Source organism: Anguilla anguilla, chromosome 4 (genome assembly GCF_013347855.1).
Source record: "Anguilla anguilla isolate fAngAng1 chromosome 4, fAngAng1.pri, whole genome shotgun sequence".
Classification (NCBI taxonomy): domain Eukaryota; kingdom Metazoa; phylum Chordata; class Actinopteri; order Anguilliformes; family Anguillidae; genus Anguilla; species Anguilla anguilla.
In genome coordinates, this window is record NC_049204.1 from 18,803,189 (window position 1) to 18,830,862 (window position 27,674).

Below are 27,674 nucleotides of genomic sequence, written 5' to 3' on the forward strand. Positions count from 1 at the left end.
TGTGCAAATGCACAGTACTACCATTCATCTTTCCTATAAATCCTCTCCAGAAGTGTGATAATGCTTTCCTTTTCTTGTTTTTGTTTTTTTCTAGTATGATGTCATTTTCAGCAGCCGGTATGGGCTTCTTTTTGAGCGGACAGAAGTGCGATCATTCAGGTAAGTTAACAATAATTCCGCTCTGCTTTTATGTGTCGCCGCAGTGACCTTGCACTCTGAAAAATCGTTCATCGGATATCATAATTGTGAACTTGGATTAAATAATTCATTTCACTGAAATTTTCAATATTTGTCAAATGAATCATTTAATCAGCAAGTGCATACTATGAGTATATTTGCCGCAGCAGATTTTCTTAAATGAATCTTATGCACTTTGCTTGCTGTCCTATCAAAGTATTGTACTGTTTCGTCTCGTTTTCATTCATTAGTCGCAGAGAAGAAGGGACAGCTGTAGAGGTGGCGCTGATTTTCAACAGGACCAGTTCAGAAACATTGCCCAGCACGGACAATGTCGCGGAGACCTTGATAAGAGCAGTGACGGACCCCAATTCCACGTTGACAACTCAGTTCAATGTTACTGTGGTGGTTGACTCCATCCGCGTGCTAAGTAAGTTTCATTGCTCGATTATCTGTGCATATTTACGCGTGTACGTACGCATGTACGTAGAGGCCTCCATTTAACCGTTTGGATGAATATGTCCGCATTCCATGTGTTTTCCTCACATTGATGGTACTATTAATACAGCAAGATGTTCAATCTGTAATATTTCACATTTTCCGGCAGCCGTCAAAATACTTGCAGTATGTTGTCCCACAAATGGCATTACTTTAATGTGTTCCTACTTACCTCAACTGCAGCTCCCACATCTACCACTGGATCCCCCTTGCCTGCAGCTACCACAACCGTTCCCACTCAAGTTCTAATTCTTCAAACCACCCTGGAAGTTCCATTCGTGCCTGCACTGGAAAACAGCCAGTCAACAGAATATCAAGTTTTAGCAACAACAGTCGTTGGATTCGTGAGTGAACCGTTGATCAATTCATAAAATCTCTTTCAGATGGGTGATTAAGTATTTTGGGCAGATTTTTTTAGCTTGAATTGCAATCAATACTTTTCATATCACATAATGATTTTCACTTGCACAGCAGCTAGCTGGCAATTTAATGTTGGAATTAACATTAAGTTGTGAGTGTTTCTAGAATCCTTTTCCTTGTTTTGAATAGTACATTACGTGGGCGAAAATGTGCTGCACAAGTCGTTGCACTTTCCATTTGTAATACAAAAACATGCAGACATTTTTCTTTTACATGTCTGGCAAATATAAAAACGCATTCAAACTGTTACTTCCCGAGAGTTCCGTAGATCCTTAATCTGACCGTCAAAAATGTGATTACACACTTTTTGCCTTCATTTTTCTCTCGTGATTTTGACTGCACGTTTGCCGCCTGCTTTATATGGCTGTAATTCAGTCTTGTAGAAGAAGATACAGAATCCTTTTGGAGCCAACCACAGAGCTACAAATGACAACAATTCTACTAACGATACAGATGATCTCTGTTATCCCTAATATGTGTATTTTAAAATCATGTGCAAATGCACAGTACTACCATTCATCTTTCCTATAAATCCTCTCCAGAAGTGTGATAATGCTTTCCTTTTCTTGTTTTTGTTTTTTTCTAGTATGATGTCATTTTCAGCAGCCGGTATGGGATTCTTTTTGAGCGGACAGAAGTGCGATCATTCAGGTAAGTTAACAAAAATTCCGCCTTGCTTTTACGTGTCGCCGCAGTGACCTTGCACTCTGAAAAATCGTTCATCGGATATCATAATTGTGAACTTGGATTAAATAATTCATTTCACTGAAATTTTCAATATTTGTCAAATGAATCATTTAATCAGCAAGTGCATACTATGAGTATATTTGCCGCAGCAGATTTTCTTAAAAAGATCCTATGCACTTTGCTTGCTGTCTTATCAAAATATTGTACTGTTTCGTCTCGTTTTCATTCATTAGTCGCAGAGAAGAAGGGACAGCTGTAGAGGTGGCGCTGATTTTCAACAGGACCAGTTCAGAAACATTGCCCAGCACGGACAATGTCGCGGAGACCTTGATAAGAGCAGTGACGGACCCCGATTCCACGTTAACAACTCGGTTCAATGTTACTCTGATAGTTGACTCCATCCGCGTGCTAAGTAAGTGTCATTGCTCGATTATCTGTGCATATGTACGCGTTTATGTACGCATGTATGTAGAGGCCTCCATTTAACCGTTTGGATGAATATGTCCGCGTTCCGTGTGTTTTCCTCACATTGATGGTACTATTAATACAGCAAGATGTTCAATCTGTAATATTTCACATTTTCCGGCAGCCGTCAAAATACTTGCAGTATATTGTCCCACAAATGGCATTACTTTAATGTGTTCCTACTTACCTCAACTGCAGCTCCCACATCTACCACTCCTGAGGTTCCTGCCACTGGATCCCCCTTGCCTGCAGCTACCACAATAGCTCCAGTCATTGCAACTCCCACAGCCTTCACTTCCATTGCAACAAGCGGAGTCAGCAACTCTGCTGGAAGTGCAACCACTATTCCTGATTCCATCAGTGTGATAAGTAAGTTCATTAGTTCTTTTGTCTTTGCCTATGGATGTATGTATCTACAATTTGTGTGTAAAAGTCTGAATGTAACCATGTGAGTGAATGTGTTTCTGTTCATTATGTTCTCCTCACATTGATAGTACAGTTGCGAGGTTTAATGAGGTATAATTACTGATGTTTTCGATTTGAAATATGCTGAAGGTGTCAAATTTCTATTCCAATTCTTCAAATGGGCCTAATTTAATGTGTTCCTACTACCTTGACTGCAGATCCCACAACATCTACCACTTCTGAGGCTCCTGCCACTGGATCCACCGTGCCTGCAGCTACCACAAACGCTACTCTGACTACATCTACCACACCCTTCACTACCACTAAAACAGTTTTAGTTCTTGATGTGACCCTGATATTTCCATTCGAGCCTGCACTGGAAGACAACCAGTCACCCCAATTTAAGGCTTTAGCAGCAAAAGTTGTTGCTGTGGTAAGTCCATCTTTCAGTGCTTCTAGCTTACTCTTGATTTGCCTTGTATAACATGGTGTTTATTGCAGTTCTTATTTGTGTATTCAATTATGATCAACAGATACAATTAAGTTATCTTCCTTGAATTCCAATACATTGCCCTAACAGTAGTCTTTTATGAATGCCATATCTGAAGTTATATTATTCTTCTTTTCTTGTCTTATTGCACAGTGTGATGCAATTTACAGGGCAAGATATGGGCTTCTTTTCATCAGAACTGTTGTCAGATCATTCAGGTGAGTCTGAAGTTGAATGCAGACATTTCCAGTAAATTTGTTTTTCTTTAGGATACATTCAGGCATGTCACCATGCATCTAGTCTATTTATCTGTTCGACTAATATTCAGTGGTCATTCATACTCCTAAATTGAAATTATACATTCAGTTTAAGTTCAGTTTAAATGCCGTTCTGTCAAAGTATGCAATGTTTTCTTTTCTTTTTCAGGTCTATTAGTATCAGAATGTTAGGAACAGATGTGGAGGCAGAGCTGATTTTCAACACCACCATGCCTGATGCACTACCCAACACTGAGGATGTGAAGAAAACCTTGGAAAGTGCAGTGACCAACCCAAATTCAACTATAACGAGTGAATTCAATATTACTCTAGTTCCTGATTCCATAAGGGTGACGAGTAAGTTGCTTCCTCTAATAATCAACTGTACAATACCGGTGTAGTGGGTGTAGCTTGGGTAGTTCACTAGTGAAGCACAGTAAAGTTGTAGTAAAGCAAAGGTCTCTTAGCAGGATTCTGTGACAATGCTCTCTGGCAACGCAACTTTCAAATTTAAAAATGATGTTGCTCTTAGATTGGGGTGATTTCACTTTTAGCTTACTAGTAACGTGTTCGCCTATGAAATCTTTGGACGCGTGCAAGACAAATCCCACCCCGGACTCAGGCAAATCTCTAACTTTTAACACTGACACGAATTATGGAAACACTGCGCATAAAGAAGTTTAGTACTCTTAGAACTTATTTGTGCCCTTTCTACTGTTGTTGTTTCTCAGAGCCATTTTCATCAGTAAAACTGTGCTTTTGGTAAATGGTAAATGGACTGCATTTATATAGCGCTTTTATCCAAAGCGCTTTACAATTGATGCCTCTCATTCGCCAGAGCAGTTAGGGGTTAGGGGTTAGGTGTCTTGCTCAAGGACACTTCGACATGCCCAGGGCAGGGTTTGAACCGGCAACCCTCTGACTGCCAGACAATCGGTCTTACCTCCTGAGCTATATCGCCCCTGCTTTTAAACAATTATCTTCTTGACCACAAGTGGTAACGACATTATGTGGCCATCTCTAAAATTCGAAATAAAGTAATGCAAGCCAAAAGTTTTTCTTTGCATGAGCATGTACTGGACAAAGAAATACATGTTCAAGCTGATATATAATGCAACAGTGAGATACATTAAACTGCTCAAGTATGTTGAAATGAACCACAGACTGTAGAGAAATCTGGACAAAGTCACTGTGACGTCACCCATTGACTCTTCATAGGCTTGATGACAAGCATTTTGAAGTCCCAGAAGTGTAGTTCATAAGCACCGCCATGTTGTACTGCCAGAGACTGCGCAGTAGGGACATGAAGTTTGATTGTTCACTAAGCGTGTGAGATACAGTGACTCAGTAGTGATGCAAACTGTCCCTGATTCGTCCACAAAATATTACCGTCTTGTCCAAATAGCACAATAACTTAAAACACCTATTGCGACTACTTTTTCTCGCAGAAAATATTATTGACTTTGTATTTTTACTGTATAATTACTATGAACTTACATTAAAACGAGTGGCTGAAACACCTATAGTGGAGCCAACTGCACTGGCACTAGTGAGCAACATCTCTCAACAAGACAAGGAAGTGAGCTTCAAAAATGTAGCCCGGTTTTGGCCGCTTGGTACAAACTAACATTTAGGAAGGTGTAATGGTTATTGTTTATCACAAATGCAATTTTTTAAAAATTTCTGTTTTATGTTGATATTACATGTATTACATCTTATATTTATTATCCCAAAAAAAGAAATAATTGCAACATATTTCATTAATCATTAAAATCTGTTTATAAATGCAGTGTTTCCATAATTTGTCAGTACTGTAATGTATGTATTTGGATATTTTGCATTTGGGTGTGCCCGTATATGTTTGTGTGTACCTGTGTGTGTGTGAATTTATCTTTTTGACTATACTATTTTGTCTCTTTCTTAATGATATCTTAATGAATCTTAATGATTGTTTACCTGAAGGTGTCGCCAATGCTTCTACAACACCCACAACAAAACTGACAACGAGTAAGTTGCTTGCTCTGCCTATATGTATGTATTTACAGTAGCACTTTCCATTACAGTTCCATTAACTAACAGGTGTTAATGCATTACCTAACAAAGAACAATGAAGTAATCTATTAAGGCATTTGTTATTATGAACAAATGTTTTATTTGTATTTTATCAAATCATGTACCATTTCTTCCATGTTTACTAGGTATCATTGAAGTATGATTTGTTCCCTTTTGGTCATCGCACATTACAATGTTTCATATACTGACAGGAAATACTTAAGCAAGTTCCGAACAGATTATTCATGAATGTAAAAATAGCATGAATATCACAATTTACACCTAAGATACCTACTTGCTCAACCTTTCTCCTATTCCAAATATGCTAATGGCTTAGTTCACATGAATAATCATTAATAGATTTGTTCATACCTTGTTCATATTAGATTAACTCATGTTAGTTAATGGAAGCTGAAGTGTTACCATATTTACTCATGTGTGTTTGTGCGTACCCGTATGTGTGTGTGTGTGTGTGTGTGTGTGTGATTTTCTCTTCTTCATACTACCATGAAAACATGTCTCTTTATGAAAATTATTTACCTGAAGGTGTGGCCAATGCTTCTACAACAACCAAAGTGAAACTTACAACAGCAAAAGCCACCACCAGAGCAACCACCACACCGTCCAGCGCCAAACCTGCGACTGCAGCACCCACCTCAGCCAGCACTGCTACCCCAAGTGCAACTGTCCAGATAGAGTTTACTTCAAGAGAAACATTTGTGCCTGATCTCTTAAATCAAAATTCAAAAGCTTTTCAAGCCAGATCAAAACTCACCAAAGAACAGGTGGGTCTCTTTTAAGATGTTTTGGGAAAATAGTTTACTGTATGTTGATAAAAGATTGTCCTAGATTCAATCAAATGCTTTTAGCCACTGTTCTAGCATAGGCCAAATAACTTTAATGTGGCTTACTTATTCAGCATTGTGACCACTTGCTTTACAAAATGTATATTTTAGATTTTTATCTGTATTAAAGAAGCATGAAATTGTTGCTTCTCATATGAATGATTATTTTTGACAATTGGAAAATGCAGTCCATTTGATATGGAGAGTCAATTCAAAATGCACTCATAATATCAAAAGGGCTACATACACAGTATTAGTGCCTACCACTACCTATAATGTACTATAAACTTCAGGTCATTCCTGAAATCTAGGGCTCTATTTTCTGGAATCATTGTTGCACAGTGTATGGGCGGAGCACATACTGGAGGCACAGTGGCCATCGCTACTGAATGTTGGTATTTTCTCGAAGCATGTGGTGCTGATGGAAAATGGGTTGTATTAGGCTGAATATATTGTCAATGGGTCCCTTTAAGAGCCCTGTGCTTTTTGTCCTGGGATACTGCCTTCTGTGGACTACCACTGCAATGTAAGACAAGGATAGAAAAAGAAAAAGATCCTCAGAAGAAGCTTCTCCCAAGAGATGTCGGAGTGCTTGTGTAGGAGGTGTTGAGTAGGGCTGCCACTTTTCCAAAAATTGAGTTTGAAGGAATTTCATAAGAGAAATTCATTCTCATTTTCTACTGTCAAAATTTCAATGAAACATTGCCTAAATGTATAATTGTTATGGCCCAGTTTTAATCTGTAATTAATCCTGTATCTTGAAGTTTTATTTATTTTTAAATATTGTATTTATTTGCTTATCACAAAAACTAAACAAAAATACCAATAACGGAAAAAACAGAGCAGCAGCAAATAAATTAGTAAATAAACAATAAATAAAAATAAACAACTGCTAGTCTGTACAAACCTATTAGCCAGGTTACAATACACATCACACTTTAGATTCATTTAGGTAAGAAAGAAATGGTCCCCCAGTTAGCAGAAAGTTTTTGGAAGCAGGTAGTTCTCATGAATCTGTTCTCCTCCATTTGTATACAACAATCCATCTTTGAAAACAAGGGGGACTTTTAGCTACCATCATCCCAGAAATCTGAGACTTCTGTATGGCAATGGGCAGATGCGTAGTGGACTCCAAGCAACCAAGGAGGGCAATTCCAGCCTCAGGCTCAATGTCCAATTCAAATGCTTTAGAATAACAGTTTAAAATATTTGTCCAGAAGCATATATGTTGTGTATAAGCTGGTCTCTGCTATTAATGGAGCAGGTATGAATTCAAGACTGACTCTCACTCCATACATACCCGGATATTTATATACCCAATTCATCACCCATTGGTGTGTACACGGAGGACTCAGGTGTATTGAAACACTTCTGATCTGATTTAAGATTCTAGCTGAGCTTTCAGCATGAAGATTTGGTTGGTTAATCTACTGGGCCATGGTCTGTAACAATGAGCCCATGGCTGTATTAATTGCTGTATCTAGCCACAGACTCTTCTACCCATGAAACCCCATACAAGACAGTACCCCAGGACCACATGCAGTATAACTACAGCCATAAGCAATTAAAAACAGAAATAAATGCAGGAATTAACATAATAAAAAGAAAAAAGACAATGACTGATAAATGCAATGTATGCATTTTTCCTGCTTGGGGGATTTATATCAAAGTCAAATTGGACAGCACATGATCCATGAAAACCGTTGATTGGCTTTTTAATAGGTTACGATCCTGTGTGAATTGCTTTGGAAAAGCCCTGAAATTATCAATTTGCCTCTATGCTTGGCTACAACTTGAGCCATAGACCTGGTTCGAGCAGATGGGCGGAGCAGACTTGAATTGGAAACTGCTCTGACACTCTGACAAATTGCAGTGCGCTGCGTGATATTCACTGCATACCCCCAACAGCATATCTGCAACCTCAGCACACAGTGGGTCTCCAAATTACCAAATGAGCTCAGGTGCATCAAAATCCATGACAAAAATACCACTTCACCAGTGCGACCGATCCCCACACGCTATGCACTGACCAGAAAATAGAGTCTTTAGTGTTATTTTTTGGTAGATTTATGTCACGTATGCACTCTCATAACTTTTGTTTATTTAATAATTTCCTACACTTATGTCATATAGTTCTGAAGTAATTAAAGTATCAGTTGTAAAATGATGACAGCAAAACAGCATATAAAGATCACGCAAAAATTTTCTTCACAGATTGAACCGATTTTCACACGTGCATTCAGTTCCTTCATCCAATTGAATATACGAAGTTTCAGGTAATTTCCTTCATTTATCTGATGTGAACTTAAATTCATTAATACTCTTGAACTTTTGGTTGTGAAGGTGAGGGGTTGAAAAAAACATTTTTGTTTGTGTGAAAAATATTATAATACTGAGTTTGTGTCTTATCTGTGTCCAGGGAAGGATCAATTGTCACAAATGCAGATATGACCTTCAAATCTTCAGAATCACTACCCAGCAATGACGAAATTCTCAGCACCCTCAGAAATGCCATCTTGAATTCACAAATCTCTTTTGACATTGATCCCGACTCCATTAAACTGACATGTGAGTTTTACAATCACTGTTGCTATTATTCTTGGAAACATTGAGATAACACTGTAACACTCTTTAGAAAGAACAGGGCTTTACTGTCATGTTTGAATGCTGCAAGAAATTTCGAAACCACTGAAATGTCAAATACATCTTCATCCCTGTGCAGGAGATTTGACTTTTTTTTTTTTTTTTACCTCACTTTGATTTCTTGAATCTCTTTCCATTTCATATCCAGCTGCGATCTCCAGTGGAGTCTCCGATATGACCAGCGTGCTCACAGCCTCCTCTCTGGCCATGGTGTCACTGCTGCTCTCCCACTGTTGGTAGACTCAACTGCAGACTACTCGCTGAGAGGCTGCCAAACATCATCATTGGAAATCACCATGAATAACTGAAGGATTGGCAGCAAGCTAATTTAATCTTAGTTACAATAATGACAAGGCTCCAACAGCAGAGCACTGTGGCTTAGGAAATTTGTATACATAATCAAACGTATATACATACTGTAGTACAATTCTGTGCAAATAAGAGATTATTAAATGGGGTCATGACGCATACACACAATTTTGATGCAAAATATCTAAGGGGGTTTACCTGTTTTGAGGGGAACATTTTAATGCAATACCTTTTGTGCACATTGTAGGATTGTTACAAAAATAATTATTTATGTTATATTGTTGATTTTACAACTGGTACTTGTACTGTGATAATGATCTCCAGTGTGGTATGTATTCACACACATGCATCTAAATCAAAGAATCTAAATCAATTATTGTATACACCTTACAAAACTTCTGAAGATGCTATGTAATAGAAAAAGAAAGAGGAGGCAATGAATGCTTATAGCCATTAATTTATATAATCCAAATAAAATACAATGAAATAATTGTTGTTGTTTTTTTGTCTTTAAAATGGAAAAGGGTGGAGAAATAGTTGATATGTTCCCAACCATAATACCCATGCAAGTGGTTGGGTACTAAATGGGTTATACTTGGTGGTTAAATAAACATATCTTAGTACACATGCAATTCAAATTGCATGAGATGTAAAATTATAAGCAGAAGAAGAAAATGGCAGAAATTGCCTGTATTTCCGTACTGATTCGATTTTTTTCTAATTTAAAAAACACAGTTATAAATCAACATTTTTAGGAGGAAGATATAGCATTTACAGCGTTGGATAAATTTGAATTTCAAAGTCCCCAAAACAAGATGACGTCGCTCTAGCTCTAATGTGTATGTATCTAATTGAGAAACTTGGTGCTGAGTGACTTGCATCAAAGATCAGATCTGGAACCAAATAATACTGACCAAATTCTGGAGCAGAAAACATTGAGAGAGTTATTATTTTTCAAGTGTTATTCAAGTGTTGCCGAGTATGGTGTTTCTATTCGGCACCATCCCTAATGTGCACACGCACACACATGCACACAGATAGTCAATGACGTAAAGGTGTTTTACTTTTGTGAGCAATTGTTTTCAATACAAATTGTTTTCATTTACCAATCATAGTCATTTCCAACAGCTGTGGAAACAGGCCAGCTAAACCGCTCCCTCTCCGCCTGAAGATGGCGCCCCAACCACACCACTCCCCACATTACATGTTTGCAAATTGTTGTTTGCATGTGCAAATCAGTAGTTATACTTCTGGCATCATAGTTATTGATATACAGACACAAACCACATAAAATGGTACACAAATTATATTGTGCCTGTCGCTTACCCTTACAACATATCCATCATCCACATATTTGCATCAAGGACAATGGTGAAATCTTCTGCCAACTCAAGGTATGAATTGTAGTTGTTAGGAACTTCTGGCATGCACCTGCATGCGTGGGATTGGGATCTTCTTGTAAAGGAAATCGTTAGCTCAAAGAATTGGATGTGGATAGCCTCAGCACACATACACTTACACACAGTGAGTCCAATGATGTTTGATACAAAGACATTTTTGGCTCTACTAAGAGATTGGCCCTACAAAATCTGAAGGCCCTAATGCTCTGAATCCTAATCTTTTGAAGATAGCAGCTGACCTGATACTGTAGCTGAGCCTACTGCCTATGTATTCAACTTAAGCTTCCCCTCCACTTCTATACCTAAGATTTGCAAATCTGCCTTAGTTTTTCCCGTTTATAGTAGGAGATCCATTTGAGTTAAATAACTACAGTCCATTTTCCAAAATTTCTGCCCTGGAAAAAATCTTTTAATCTGTGGTAAATTAAATTAAAGCATTTTTTGCTTGAAAGTAACATCTTAAATTCATATAAATCCAGCTTTTGAACTGGCCACAACAGCTTCTTGACCATTACAGCTGCATTGGCAGTAACAAATTATATTATTAATGCCCTTGAAAAGACATTGTGCTGCCTTGTTTGTTGATTTTATCCAAGGCATTTCACTCAGTGGACCACAATTTATTGATAAATAAGTACTGGATTTATTCAGACTAGACTGCAGTATGGTTCAGAAATTATCTTGATGAAAGAACTCCTTGTGTATATGTAGAATGCCACAGGTCTGGATTTCTAATGATTAATATAGATATTCCCCAAGGCTCCATCTTCAGATCTGTCTTGTTTTCAATTTTTATAAAAGCAAAAATTTACGTATATGCAGATGATACTGTCATTTACACATATGCAAACACTGACCCAGGTTGGATACTGAAGCATGCTCTTGTCTCCCTTGCATTTTTATTATTTTTAAGTACCGAATACCATGTTCTGATGATGAGGATAGTCATTTCCACACCTTTACCTGCTCCGTTCCTGGCCCCAGGCCCCAGGCCCAAACACTGGGGAACGGCATTGGTAAGATGTAAAACTGTGATCGGGTCTTGCCTGCGTTTACCTGAGTGGTAATTTTGAAACCACAGACAAGCTATAGGATCCAAACCAATACTGGATAACATAATACTGTGTGACAGTAGTGGGTAATCATCTGTTTCAACAGCATGGGATAAATCAACAAAGAGTGCAGCAGTTTTCTAGTATCAGGAGCAGACACAAAGTAATTTAATACTAGAAAGGCTGCAGGGATTGTGCTGTGCCTGGACGTAAACCCAGACTGAAAGAGTCTTGGCATTTAATAGTGAGACCAATTGTGTTTTGAGTTGGCAATTTGACTCCAGTGATTCCAATATCTTTGTAAGGCAAGACAAACATGTGCTCCCTCCTGTGCAAAGGGAGCACATGAGCTGTCTTCCAAACTTTTTGGATCATATGTTGAGATGGTTAGATTAAAAATGTCTGTGATATATTCTGATATCAACATGGCTGAGAGTTTAAGGAAATAAGAGCCATTTCATTTCCTCCGATACATCATCATTTCTGATTGATTTATTGGAGTCAATGGCAAGAAGTGCATTTGAAACAGAAGTAGGAGTGAATTGATGCAGGCTAAAACAAGGGCAATGGAGGAATGAGAGGATTTGTTTTATCATAATACATTTCCCAGTATGTGTATCACTGTTGTCAAGGTGCAAAGTAATTGGAATCTATTGTCCTTTAAATGAGGTGCGGCTATTTGGCAGGGCTTCCCTTGTTTCGCTACATACCATTAACACCAAAGGATTGACAGGTGCTACACGGTGCTTGTGTCAACTGCACATAAAATATGTTCCAATAACTCAACTAACAAATGTGGTGGAGTGACAGGAAAATGAGAAAAGCCTAGCAGTACATACCTTAGAGGAGAAAATATGCCAATTAAAAATGTGCCATTTAAAAGTGATGAATAGTAGAAACGTTTGCTGGCTCCAGCACACTCCTGATGAGTAATACTGCCTAAGGGAAGATTTGTGACTAATGCAAATCTGTTGTCAAGGTACAACCTTTTGTTCTTTCTGTTTAATTCCCTAATTAGACAATAGCACCATTGTTCACTTCAGTTTCATTTCTAGTAAGTGCAGTGTACCATATGAGTACAAATATTGAGAATTTAAGAAGAAAATCATGGTAATAAGTATCAGGCAAATCTATGAATACCCAGAATTCCTAGTTGGGAAACCATACATTTAGATTTTATTGGAAAATCATTGGGTACAGTGGTGAAAAAGTAATTAAGTTAGTTTCCTAGAAAAGTAATTATCCCTTTTTAAGTTTCCATTCAACAAAATGACCTCCAAATCATAGCCTCAGAATGTTTCAATAAGATATGGGTCTAAGTGATTTGTGTCTTTTATGATTGTTGCTGAAATTTGGCATTTCAAATAGAGGTACAGTTTTCATTGAAATGAGTGGTGCAGCTCTCAGAGAAATAACTAAATAAATTCAACAACCAATTATCTTTGTCACTCCAGTTCTTATTTGGAATTCCCAGTCATGTTTCCACAGAAATCTCCACAAAGTTCATAGAAATTCAGATAATGCTAAATGAAACCATATGTTATAATATAAAAACAAATGTAAAGTATGCAATGAAAATCTGTAGGAAAATTAAGGAATATTAAAATAGTAGTCCTAGCAGTAGTGGACATACATATAAAAAAATAGGTCAATCTACAGTTAATTTAAAAAAAAATTGTGTTTAGCAAAATAGCTGAAATGGATGTGAATAAATTAGATTACAGTGGTTATATTTCAGTTTGTACAGATCTCACAGAAGACTGTATGTTTTCCACTATTTTCAACAATGAGAACAATACTGGCATTAGGAAAATATAAATGTAGAAATTCTTTATGATTTTTTTCTGATGAAGGTCAATATTTACTGTTTATAGCATATGAATCAGGAAATAAAGAAAAAGAAATGCGCTCAGCTCAGTAGCATGTGAACTTGGGTGCCGGTCCTGCGTTAAATATGCAAAAACTATGTAAGGACCGGAATTCCATATTTTTATATATCTTTTATTTGTACAAACTATTAAACTATATAAAAATATTTTATGGAAGTGTGGTTCGTATCTCATTGTAGCATTTTAATAAAAGTTCTCACCTGCCAATAGTAGAGCCATAAGAAGGTAAGTAAATAGAGATACTCTTATGCAGTTTATTTAAGTCATCCTGTGACATGCCTTTCAGTGGCTGAAGGGTTTTTAAAAAAATCAGTTTTGGACCCTCAAGGAGTCTGTTACTTTTTGGACCCCCAAGGACATTTACGGGAAAATAGCCCTTTTGATTGGTGCTTTGGATGGTGAATTAAAATTGAATTTCCTTAGGGAATCTTATCAGAGTGTAGTGTATAAAGTATAACTATTGTGCATGATCATAGACCAGATTAAGTTTATGAGCTCTCAAATCCATAGTGCATACAGGTAGAAGAGCTGTGGATAAAGGGAGAAGTAGAAAGTAGAAATAGATAAGAAACATAATGACATCACGAAGACATTTTCAATGTCACCTATTACCAGTTACAGCTGTCAGTTATTCCCAGCCTTTCCCCTTAACTGCAGTTGTTCCCAAACCTGATGATTTTATAAGGGGAAACAGAACCTTCAATCAAAGTTTTCTTACCAGGCCAAAATGCTGCCAAAAGTGCTCATACAGAACATAAGCATGTGGATGTCATTATACAGTGATTATATCACCAAGGTGAACTTACTGAACATGTGCCACGCATTAAAATTCCAGGTAAGCCAGTTGGAGATGAAAATAGTTTTGAATTGAACTGAGAATGTGTACAAACAAATACAACCTCAAAAACGTGACTTCATTTTTTTTGGACTCTGGAATGAATGCTGCTTTTTCAGTTCTTTGAAACACATTTACCAGAAGCAATGTGCCCAGGGTGTGGGTAAATTGCTATGGAGGAAAACAGGTTTTAAAGAAGACATCAAGCCAGTCTATTTACTCACCTTGGAGATAGTGTGATGGGAGTGACTGAACAAACAAATATTAAATTATCTTTCTTAAAAATTTCAAGAGAGTAAGCACAGGCCATCTGGTGATGAACAGAACAGTTATAATAATGTTGATATTCTCAAAAACATGGCCCACAGTCAGCCAGTGAACATTGATGTGGGTCTAGCTTATAAATGCTGATAAATCCTAAATGGTTTGAATAAAAGCAATTAAATTTGGCCCATATATCGGTCCATATCACATCAATATTCTAAAGATATTAGCCTCATCCCACAATATATTCATGCTGTAAAGCTCCAGATATAGAATAAGATAGATAGATAAGAAATAGATAAGAAATTCACTGTAAATTTGAAACAAATGTAAAACTTGACACAGCAAAAGTAACCAGTTGCCTTAATAGGCCAATATATAAACAGTCATAACTCAGAGAATGTTTGACCTAGAGACTGGAAATACAGTCTGGCCAGTGGAGGATGGGCTCCCCTCTATAGCTGGGTTCCTCTCGAGATTTCTTCCCATTGGGGAGTTTTTCTGGCCGCCATTTGAGGGTTTTCTCCCCTCTGGGAGTTTTTTTTTTCCTTATGTACTACTTGGGTATGGTGTTTGCTCTGTTTGTTCTTTTTGCTCTGTCTCCTACCTTGCTATTCTGTAAAGTGTCTTTGTGAATCAGCACTGGCATGGGCCAGATTGGATGCAAGACCGTGGGCCTCATCCATGCACTGCCAAGTCGTGCCTTAACGAAATGAAGCCACCCAGCAGCACCATTCTCTGTGAACTACTCATTTCACAAACACCATATGACTGTGTTGTGCAAGCGGTGGTATGGGGTGACATAGCTCAGGAGGTAAGAGCGGTTGCCTGGCAGTCGGAGGGTTGCCAGTTCGATCCCCGCCCTGTGCGTGTCGAAGTGTCCCTGAGCAAGACACCTAACCCTTAACTGCTCTGGCGAATGAGAGGCATCAATTGTAAAGCGCTTTGGATAAAAGCGCTATATAAATGCACTCCATTTACATTATTGATTTTATTTATTTGTAAAAGGGATTGATGATGATATATATAAAGAGCAACAAGCACAAAGCCAAACCCAACACTTTGCAATGGTATATTTACCTCTTTTGGTTTATTTGGATAACTGTGCCTTGGGGTGAGAGTACGTCTTTATGGACCTTGCAGATATGTTTGCTGAGAGTGAAGATTGGCTGATATTTAGATACAGTCTTAAAGTCGGTGTGCCTTTTATAGGTTTGCTAGGATGTTTCCTTATTCTAATCAAAATGAAGGCATGAACTGCCATTTATCATCTGATACACCTTGGATATGCACAAAATCAAAGGTCTGTGCATGTTTTATGAAGCCCATGTTGGCTTTTCATCTAAGCTTTTCTTAAAAACAAAAGTAAGAAGAATCTAAGAAAACGTTTGTGAATGATGCCCAATGATTTACTGCGCTTGACATCTGTGCTATAGGCAAGTATTTACATGTAAAAACAATGTATTACAACGTGTCAATATTTTGTTATATTTCCCCACCATATAAGCAAATAAAATCCTTTTTAATTACAAAAAAAGAGGCAAGGCTGGGAAACACCTAACTGGAAACTGAACCAGGCAGATTTTTTAAATTGATTTAAATCATACCATTGGAATGATGACAAGTTTCCAACTGAAAGTACAATGTCATTGTCCTATGGGGTGTGCCCATGTATTGTTTGTTAGTCAGCTGTGAAATTCCTTTTTAGACAACACCAATTTTCATCCACACAACAGATTAGTTTCAGACGACCCTTCTTGGACAATGCCTCATGTGATTCTGCTGCAAAAATGACCACAAAATACCCGTTCCCTTGTAAAATCTGAATCTGGGGAAAAAAAAAAAAAAAATGCCAAATCTAGGCCTGCCATTAAAAGTACTGATATAAAAATTACGCCAAGTTACAATAAACAATATTGGCTATTTTAGCTAACATAAATTAAACATACTGTAGCAATGCTGTTACCCAATGCTTCATAAATTATTTCCAGTAACTTGGTGGGATGACATACCTGCCATCCCAATTGAGTGTAAGGTGCCACTGAGAAAATTTGATTAATTGTAAAGGTAAATATCTTTCAGCATTACAATGACATTGTCTATAATTAAACCAACATCTGCCCTTAACCATCACTCACAATTTAAATGGAAGTTTTTTTTTTCACAGTTAGCTCACTATTAAAACGAAAAATAATTTGGAAAAGACTTGCGTTTATTACATTAACTACCAAATCAATTGCATTTGTGTGGCAAATTCCTTTATTCTTGGAATTTATTTTTATTAGAAAAATATACAATAGGTTGGCATTAAAATTATTTAAGGAAGTTGTTAATAAATTGGCATTACGGTTCTCTTCAGTTATCATATTTAAAAAAAAATTGTTTTAATAAATATTTTAAGGAGTAGGCAAAAGCTGATCATTCTGACCTACATATTTCTTTTCTCATCTTTACGTATGTTGACACACCCACCTTTTTTGATGTCATAACTTATTTACATAACGTACAGAAGATGTTCCCATGACAGAATTTCAAGTTGGATTGCAGCACAAGGACACCTCTTAACAATGAATTCTCAAGGGATAGAAAACTGATCTTCCACAGTAAGTACAAGTAATAATAATAATAATAATAATAATAATAATAATAATAGTTAGGCTTCAGTTTGAATCAAAAATGAATATTTGGTTTATTAATGTTGGTGACTTATTTTTACTTTTTGACCTTTTAGTACCAGTCCAGTTACATCCCAAAGCTGTAAGCAAACTAAATAAATACGAGCTCCTGGAAAATCAAATGAATGCACGTACTGCACAAGTTACAGAAGTTATACTTGGCAGCTGCCCTGTTTTCACCAGACTTTTGAATTTGCTAGGGAAACGTAACATTACTGTACAGGCTGTAAGCTTTACAGTCTATTTTCTTGCTTTAGGCTACAAACCCTAGTGCCCTGATACCAGCCACTGTATAGCTGGCAGGTCATCAGAAACTGCTGTAAGTATCTACAATACCCTTCATCACCCACATAAACTGTCTGAGCCAATGAAAAATATATACTAGAACTGAAATGATATTTTTTTGGAAACTTCAGAAAGTGAACCATCATTTTAACTGACAGCTTGAGGTTATGAAGCTTGACAACACTGGTCAGAATGTCTACAGTGAGAAATTTCCTGCATAGGATTTTGTCCATATATAACTGTTGTATTGTAACCTTATTTTAAAGAAAACCAACTGATAATATGCAACACACTCCTGTGATCTTTAGCTAATGCACTACCTGACTACAGCTAGTACACCTAGCTTGTCAACTAGTTTATGCAACAGATCACTAATGACGCCTAAATTTTACTCAGACAGAAGACAATCACAAACAAAATGAAGATGGGAATCCTACAGATAGTGCTGATATTGACAAGTAAGTAAACCCCTTTTATGTGTATTTGTTCATGTGCCACTGTACCTTTGTTTTGTGTTTATCTCTACAGTTCTGTCTATAGAACATTGGTATTAATTTGCTCTGTATTGTCTGGCAAGGCCAAAAAAAGTGAAAAGCTCAATGTGCACCAGTTGAGATTTGTTATTGTGTGTTGAGGAATAACTCAGTTCTATATGGGGACTCCAATTGAGGTTGAGAAGCTTTAATACATGGAGAGAAATAGAGAGTCTGCAATTCTCTGAAGAATACACAGTTTTTTCACCAAGCTTTAGACAGGCAGAGAAACGTATATTTCTTCGAAAGATAAGGAACAACAATAAATCTTTCTCTAAGGGAACTAAGTAAAAATGGAAGGTTACATATTTGACAACAGCCCAGACTATGTTGGGCAGTTCATAATACTAGACATAAAGATATACATTTGAAAGAAACCTTCTTTGTAATTTTCCCCAAAAGAAAAGACAGTATGTTAAATTCATTCACATGGTGACATCAAGAAAATCATTTTTATTTAGAAACAGTAATATTCTGAATCGGTAGTGAATGGGCTCAGATCTGATGACTGAGTGTATTACAATATTATGATGTTACAATGTTACGATATTCAAGACAATAAAAATTATTGAAAATTATTTTTTAAAGATATGAACTCATGGAAGAGGGTACAAAACCATATTCAACTCATGCAAGCGCTGGACAATAGGGTCTACATTAAAACCATAACATTTATTCAAAATAAAATGCGACATGGTGGGCATGGATTTCAGATAAATATTTTCAATATATTTAGCCAAATCAGCACGCTGTGGTTAGAAAAAGAAGCAAGAATGCAAAAGGGGGAAAAAAATGGTATGTCTTGATAAGCTGAGCTCAATGTCTCTACCTTTTTTTTAATACAGTTTTGAGACTGGTTTTTCCTCTTTTTTAGACATGGCCTATTCAGTAAATGCTCATGGCATTAATTTGCCAGACACAAGTATGGGGCAGGAGACTTCAGCGACCTCCTTCCACACACAGATTTATTATGGCACCTTGTGGTCAAAGATAGGAACTGAAATAAGCAGAAATTGAGGCTCATTGGGGCAGAAATGAGTCTGCCCTACTACCGTACTCTGCAGCCCTCTACCGTTTTGTTGAGTCAGTCGGAACGTTCAGACTACCGCAGAAAAGGCGATCAACGCTGCTGTACCTGCTGTGTGTAACTATGTTTATTTCAACAAAACCAATTTGAATGGCTACAATGACAAGACAAGGTAGTAAGCAGCTTGGCTCTGACAGACCAGATATTAACATCACTCAGCAAACAGAGGAGAACAGGAAATTTGTGTGAAAATGACTAGATAACATGGCTACTTGGTTGCGCTGTCGTAAAATTTCTCCCGACCATGAAAAATGCCTGCCTTGTTTACATTCTGGACAGATGTGACGGCGAAGTAAATCTATCGTTGTTTCTGACACAAGCAATATCAGAAGCACTATCCTAAAATGTATTCTTACCGTGAAGAGTGCCTGACCCGCAACCGTAAAAATTTGTTAACACGGTGGCACAATTGCATGGAGATCAAACCTACTATGCATCAAAAATAAATAAATAAACGCTCAATTTGTTTATAGTACTATCATAGCGAGGAGTGTTTTAAACCATGTAGCGCTGCACCCCCGTAGAAAAAAGGGAAAAGTGTAAACTGTAGGCTACATGTAAACTTTAAATATAGACCCACTAGTCTTACTTTGACACCTTTGGACTAAACTGGCTCATGTTTTAGTTAATAAAACTCAAAAGTAATTTAAACATCCAGTCAGAACTAGTGGCTTAATAACCAAGACTACTAGTTCAGTAATTTAGTACCATTTTCTGGAGCCAACATGATGTATTAAAAGTTCTAAAGACATTCAAGCGTAATTAAGGAGAGTGTCCATAGTTAGTACATAAGAAAAGTGAAGTGAGCCTCAGCCATGTTCTTGGGTTCATGAAACTGTCAGCCAGGCAAAGATGTTATTATTGCGAAATCATTGAAAATGCATGGAAATGGGACAGCACCTTATTCCTGAATTCCCTTCAGTGCCAGAATAACATCAAACGACACATAAAATCCAAGATCCCAGATCACGTAAGTTTCATGTATTCATGACTCTTCGTATATAAAGTTATCAATATGTCATTGTCCACTCCTATATCTTTTGTAACTGCTCAGGTGTCTGAACCATTTGTACTGGTTGGGATGGATCTTGCGGGAAAACTGACAGAAACTCCAAGAGGCAATATGTACATATGCTTCATGATTGACCACAAAACAAAGTGGGCATATCCACTAAAATCTAAGTAAGCTGAGGATGTAGTATATGGCATTGTGGAATTTTTCTATAGGATTTCTATAGGAATTCTCACTGACTGGAGATGGGAATTTGTGAATAAGGTGCTGTCCTATTATCCTATTACTTTAATAACCAGTTTTAGACTGAAAGGAACTTTGAACAGATGGACCCAATATAGTTTTATAAGCACACTAATATGGCATACTTTCTTAAAATAAGAAAGTCCACTTGGTTCACTTTCGAGCAAGTACACACATTAGGAAAATATACATAAGCTTACACTTGAACTTCTTTGCATCCTTTAGTAGCCTACACCAAGTATTCTCAAGTGGGCTGCAGAAATTATATTAAAATACTTATCTAGTATTAAGTCACTAGTGCTCTGTGGATATTTAAGTTACTTTCGAGCAGCGTCATTTCCCCGCCCCCCAAACACTTTAGCACAAACCACACCCTGTAGTTGCAATGAGCGTTCAGAATCGAATCCATTGGTCAACTCGATGAGAGCGCTGACCACACCCCGTAGTTACAAAGACTGGTTGACCAAAATGACAGCAGAATTTAACCAGGCTCTACGGCGCCTGCGGGACGCAAGTTTCTCTCACGCTCACCTGAGAATACGCTCACCTGAGAAGAATGGATCCAGTACTATTGACGCGATTTTGATGAAAAAATGTTCTATTCATACTGATAGCATCAATATCGTAAGTGCCGTATTCAGATCCTTAAAAAAAGCTGGGCTGCGTTTCCCAGAGCCTCCTTAGCGCTACGTGCGTCGTAAGGTCTACCTTATGGTCTTCCTTTAGTTGTCAAGCTGTTTCCCAGAGCCTTAGCTAAGATATACCTTCTGAAAGGTATACCTTTAGAAGGGTGGTCTGAGGCACTCGTAGCTGTCCCTTAGCGAAGCGCTCCACTCATCCTGTCACAGTTTTAGCCTTATTAGGCCAACATTTTGCTTTTCAAATCAACAGTTGTACTACAGTGTGCATCTAGTAGCCTACATCTGCATGCACAAATGACATAGTTAAATATTAACTTTATGAAAATTAATTATCCAAACAATGTTTCTGTGCATAGCACATCATGAGAATCTAGTCGTTTCACCTGTCTATTCCCATCATGATGGTAATAAAGTATAGGGCCTATCCATAATACTAATCCAATTTGTGGGGGAAAAAAAGCTTATATTAATTTTACGTAGTAGAGCTAAATGTGGATATGGCTGTTCTGACTGCATACCCTGTAGAAATTAGTTTGTTTGTGTGTGAGTCAATGATCACACTGACTTGGAACAAACCGCCGGTTTATTAAGAATATAAAACCTGTGTGAGCAAAGCCGACATTGAGTGAGTCTACTTGCATGACTGGACTAGACGAAACTAGAGCACGTTGATTGGCTTAGCCATAAACACACATACAGGTACGGTGGCTCATAATCAAACAGGACAATCATTTAGCCAAATGATCTACATCCCTTTCCTTTAGCTCACACCTCCTATATAAAACAAAATAGCACTGGGTAAATATCAACATTACAAAACAATTTCTTTCTTACCATGTTGTTTTACGATTTTCAGTAAACAACCCAATAATGATATTCTTGGTTAAACTTAAGACTATCCAACAGCAAATCAAGGTGGATGAACATATCACTTTAACAGGCAGGCCTATTCATAAGGCATACCCAGTACAGAATTAATCATATAAGTTATATAAGATATAAGTTTGTTTTGGTAGAACATGTTGAACATTGCGAGGTTTGAGTCATTTTTATGACAATGTTACCATAAGGGGATAAGGGGCACTCAGCATCAACACTATTGACAGGGGCCATAAAACACCTCATTGCCACAACTGACAAAGATGAAATCTTGAGTTCAGTGCATTCCAGAAGCTGTAAACATTGTCACACTTTGTTTCTCTCAAAATTTGCCAATATGTTTAAAATGCTTAGGATTATACCAGATACACTGCAGGCTAAGTTTAGGTTGACAGTTACCATCCAAAATGACAAAAAATTACAGAAAGCACTAAATACAGAGAAATTCCAGAAATGGGGAAAGTTGTGGAACAGTAAAAAAAAAAAAAAAAAAAAAGAAGCAAAAACAACCAATCAACATGGTTGGCTTTATGTCATTTGTTGGCCAGATACTAATCATGTGTGAGGTGGAAACCAGGTGCTACCTCTTCTATTCCCCTCTATATGTACATTAGCAGACGCTCTTATCCAGAGCGACTTACACTGGATTTTTTACATAGGCTTTATATTGCATCCATTTATACAGGTGGATATATACTGAAGCAATGCAGGTTAAGTACCTTGCTCAAGGGTACAACGGCAGTTCCTACCCAGGAATTGAACCTATGACCTTTCGGTTACAAGCCCAGGTCCTTACCTACTACGCTACACTGCTGCCCGACATAGCATGTATGTTCTATTTACATTATATATGTAGATGTGACTGCCACGTAGGGATGGACTTGCTGTTTGACATTGTTTATGAATTAGTAAAAAAGTTCAAACCTATGCTGATTTGGAACCATAGACAATCAAAATAAGAATATTTAAAACATCACAAAGCCAGAACTCAACCAATCCCACTCGGTTTAGCTTAGTCGAGCCATTGTTGTGAATTGATGATGGACTTGTGCGTTAGAATTTTTCTGTCGTTCATTTCAGCAACGTTGAGTCACTCGCTTGGTTTGATTTTGTTTAATAAAACTGCATGGTGCCTACGCCTAACCGATTGAAACCTCCCATAGCTTGGGCGAAACAATTTCCAATTACATGTCAGCCATTGGGCAAAATCAGCACTGGCATGGTCCAGATTGGATGCAAGACCGTGGGCCTCATCCATGCACTGCCAAGTCGTGCCTTAATGAAATGAAGCCACCCAGCAGCACCATTCTCTGTGAACTACTCATTTCACAAACACCATATGACTGTGTTGTGCAAGCGGTTGTATGGGGTGACACAGCTTAGGAGGTAAGAGCTGTTGTCTGGCAGTCGGAGGGTTGCCGGTTCGATCCCCCGCCCTGAGCATGTCGACGTGTCCCTGAGCAAGACACCTAACCCCTAATTGCTACCAATGAGCTGATTGATAGGCCTACCTTGCATGGCAGCCTTTCACCATTGGTGTGTGCATGAATGAGAGGCATCAATTGTAAAGCAAAAAAAATTGTCCATTTACCATCCATTTGTATGTGTGCGTGTTTGTTAATTGTGTTTTCCTCACATTAAGATGGTGATATTTAATGAGTAATAATTACAATTTTAGAGAAGACTTTGGAAGAATGAAGAATTTTTTTCCATAAGAAGCATTGTACAGAAGCAGTAAAAGCATTTGACAGAATGCTTTTAGTACATCTACAAATGGCCCTAATTAAATATGTTCCTACTTCCTGAACAGCAGCCACTTCTGAGGCTCTTTCCACTGGATCCACCCTGCCTGCAGCATGTATGTAGAGGCCTCCATTTAACCGCTTGGATGAATGTGTCCACGTTTCATGTGTTTTCCTCACATTCATAGTACTATTATAGCAAGATGTTCAATCTGTAATATTTCACATTTTCTGGTAGCCATCAAAATACTTGCAGTATATTGTCCCTACAAATGGCATTACTTTAATGTGTTTCTACTACCTCAACTGCAGCTCCCACATATACCATTTCTGAGGCTCCTGCCACTGGATCCCCCTTGCCTGCAGCTACCACAACACTTCCCACTCAAGTTCTAATTCTTCAAGCGACCCTGGAAATTCCATTCGTGCCTGCACTGGAAAACAGCCAGTCAACAGAATATCAAGTTATAGCAACAGGAGTCATTGGATTTGTGAGTCAACCATTGATCATTCATGCAATTGCGTTCAGATAGCTGATTAGGTATTTTTTCACATAATGATTTTCACTTACACAGTAGCTAGTTGGCCATTTAATGTTGGACATGAGTTGTAAGTGTTTCTAGAATCATATTTTTTTTGTTTGAATAGTGTATTACGTGGGGTGAAATGTACGGCATAAGTCATTAAACTTTCCATTTGTAATAATAAAACATGCAGACATTGTTCTTTTATACAAAATATAAAAATGCAATTCAAATTGTTACTTACTGAGAGTTCTGTAGATCCTAAATTTCACCGTCAAAAATGTGCTTACACACTTTTTTGCCTTGAGACATTTTTTCTGTCGTGATTTTGACTGCACGTTTGACGCTTACTATATAGCCCATAGCAGTAATTAAAGGGGAATTGCACTTTATAATACGTCTGCTTCTCATGACTGATATTGTCTTCTAATGAATGTGTCGCCCTTCATTTTTGTTGGGGTGTCTGATTACATCCAGCCATGTCTGGCGCAAAGTTGCATCGTGTGGACAACTGTGAAAATGTGCTTTCAAGTCAAGTTTAACGGGGCCATTATAACAACCGGGTACAATGCACCTCATTCTTACACCGATCGCATCAGAAATAAGCTAGCAGACTTTAGCTTGTTCGATTTCAAGGCTAAGATAACGGAATGTTTTGCTTAGCTTCTTCTCGATTTTGCTGCAAAACGAAATCGAAGAAGAAGAAAAAACCGGAAACCGAACGACTATGTGGACTTGCGCTAAAAAAAAAGAAAAAGATCTTTGTTTTCTAACGTTAGACATTTAAAATGAAATAACGAATCGAAAAATGAAGGGCGACACATTCATTAGAAGGACAATATCAGTCATGAGAAGCAGAAGTGTTATAAAGTGCAATTCCACTTTAAGTCATCTTGTAAAAGATACAGAATCCATTTCAAGCCAACCACAGAGCAACAAATAACAAACATTCTACGGATGTAAAACGATTAGGCTATCTCTGTTAGCCATAATATGTATTTTTAAAATCTTATGCAAATGTACAGTACTACCATTCATCTTTCCTAAAAACCTGCCCACAAGTGTGATAATGCTTACGGTTTATTTTATTTTTTAGTTGGATCTAAATTTCTGCAGACGGTATGGGCATCTTTTGAGCGGGCTGTTGTGCGAGAAATTCAGGTAAGATGACAAAGATTCAACTGTGATATCGCATTTCACCAAAATGACCTTGCACTTTGAAGAATTGTCATGGGATATCGTAATTGTGAACTTTGATAAAATATTGGCTTCACTGATATTTCCTATATTTGTCAAAAAAATCATTGAATCAGCAGGTGCATACTAGAAGTATATTTGGCGCAGCAGATATTCATGAAAAGATCTTATGCACTTTGTTTGCTGTTCTATCAAAGTATTATTCTGTTTCGTCTCGTTTTCATTCATTAGTCGCAGAGAAGAAGGGACAGCTGTAGAGGTGGCGCTGATTTTCAACGGGACCAGTTCAGAAACATTGCCCAGCACGGACGATGTCGCGGAGACCTTGATAAGAGCAGTGACGGACCCCGATTCCACGTTAACAACTCAGTTCAATGTTACTGTGGTGGTTGACTCCATCCGCGTGCTAAGTAAGTTTCATTGCTCGATTATCTGTGCATATGTACGCGTGTATGTACGCATGTACGTAGAGGCCTCCATTTAACGGTTTGGATGAATATGTCCGCGTTCCGTGTGTTTTCCTCACATTGATTGTACTATTAATACAGCAAGATGCTCAATCTGTAATATTTCACATTTTCCGGCAGCCGTCAAAAAACTTGCAGTATATTGTCCCACAAATGGCATTACTTTAATGTGTTCCTACTTACCTCAACTGCAGCTCCCACATCTACCACTCCTGAGGTTCCTGCCACTGGATCCCCCTTGCCTGCAGCTACCACAACCGTTGCAGCTACCACAACCGTTCCCACTCAAGTTCTAATTCTTCAGGCCACCCTGGAAGTTCCGTTCGTGCCTGCACTGGAAAACAGCCAGTCAACAGAATATCAAGATTTAGCAACAACAGTCATTGGATTCGTGAGTGAACCGTTGATAAATTCATAAAATCTCTATCAGATAGCTGATTAGGTATTTTCGGCAGATTTTTTAGCTTGAATTGCAATCAATACTTTTGATGTCACGTAATGATTTTCACTTGCACAGTAACTAGCTGGCAATTTAATGTTGGAATTAACATTAAGTTGTGAGTGTTTCTAGAATCCTTTTCCTTGTTTTGAATAGTGCATTACGTGGGCGAAAATGTGCTGCACAAATCGTTGCACTTTCTATTTGTAATACAAAAACATGCAGACATTTTTCTTTAACATGTCTGGCAAATATAAAAACGCATTCAAACTAGTTACTTCCCGAGAGTCCCGTAGATCCTTAATCTGACCGTCAAACATGTGATTACGCTCTTTTTGCTTTAATTTTTCTCTCGTGATTTTGACTGCACGTTTGCCGCCTGCTTTATATGGCTGTAATTCAGTCTTGTAGAAGAAGATACAGAATCCTTTTGGAGCCAACCACAGAGCAATAAATGACAACAATTGTACTAACGATACAGATGATCTCTGTTATCCCTAATATGTGTATTTTAAAATCATGTGCAAATGCACAGTACTACCATTCATCTTTCCTGCAAAAACCTCTCCAGGAAGTGTGATAATGCTTTCCTTTCTTTTTTGTGTTTTTTCTAGTGTGATGTCATTTTCAGCATCCGGTATGGGCTTCTTTTTGAGCGGACAGAAGTGCGATCATTCAGGTAAGTTGAACAATAATTCCGCTCTGCTTTCACGCTGTCGCCGCAGTGACCTTGCACTCTGAAAAATCGTTCATCGGATATCATAATTGTGAACTTGGATTAAATAATTCATTTCACTGAAATTTTCAATATTTGTCAAATGAATCATTTAATCAGCAAGTGCATACTATGAGTATATTTGCCGCAGCAGATTTTCTTAAAAAGATCTTATGCACTTTGCTTGCTGTCCTATCAAAATATTGTACTGTTTCGTCTCGTTTTCATTCATTAGTCGCAGAGAAGAAGGGACAGCTGTAGAGGTGGCGCTGATTTTCAACGGGACCAGTTCAGAAACATTGCCCAGCACGGACAATGTCGCGGAGACCTTGATAAGAGCAGTGACGGACCCCGATTCCACGTTAACAACTCGGTTCAATGTTACTGCTGGATGGTTGACTCCATCCAGCGTGCTAAGTAAGTTTCATTGCTTGATTATCTGTGCATATTTACGCGTGTACGTACGCATGTACGTAGAGGCCTCCATTTAACCGTTTGGATGAATATGTCCGCGTTCCATGTGTCTTCCTCACATTGATGGTACTAT

The 27,674-nt window shown here is 37.8% G+C and overlaps 1 protein-coding gene across 1 annotated transcript in view; it reads left to right on the forward strand.

Moving 5' to 3' along the window:
- LOC118225235 (flocculation protein FLO11-like) overlaps positions 1 to 27,674 on the forward strand; it is a 46,630-nt gene that overhangs the window by 7,308 nt on the left and 11,648 nt on the right. Inside the window, exons 14-19 of the mRNA XM_035413350.1 lie at positions 95 to 159; positions 429 to 607; positions 859 to 1,019; positions 1,682 to 1,746; positions 25,738 to 25,916; positions 26,168 to 26,364. Of these exons, the coding sequence (XP_035269241.1) occupies positions 95 to 159; positions 429 to 607; positions 859 to 1,019; positions 1,682 to 1,746; positions 25,738 to 25,916; positions 26,168 to 26,364 (846 nt within the window). The remainder of the gene's footprint in view (positions 1 to 94; positions 160 to 428; positions 608 to 858; positions 1,020 to 1,681; positions 1,747 to 25,737; positions 25,917 to 26,167; positions 26,365 to 27,674) is intronic.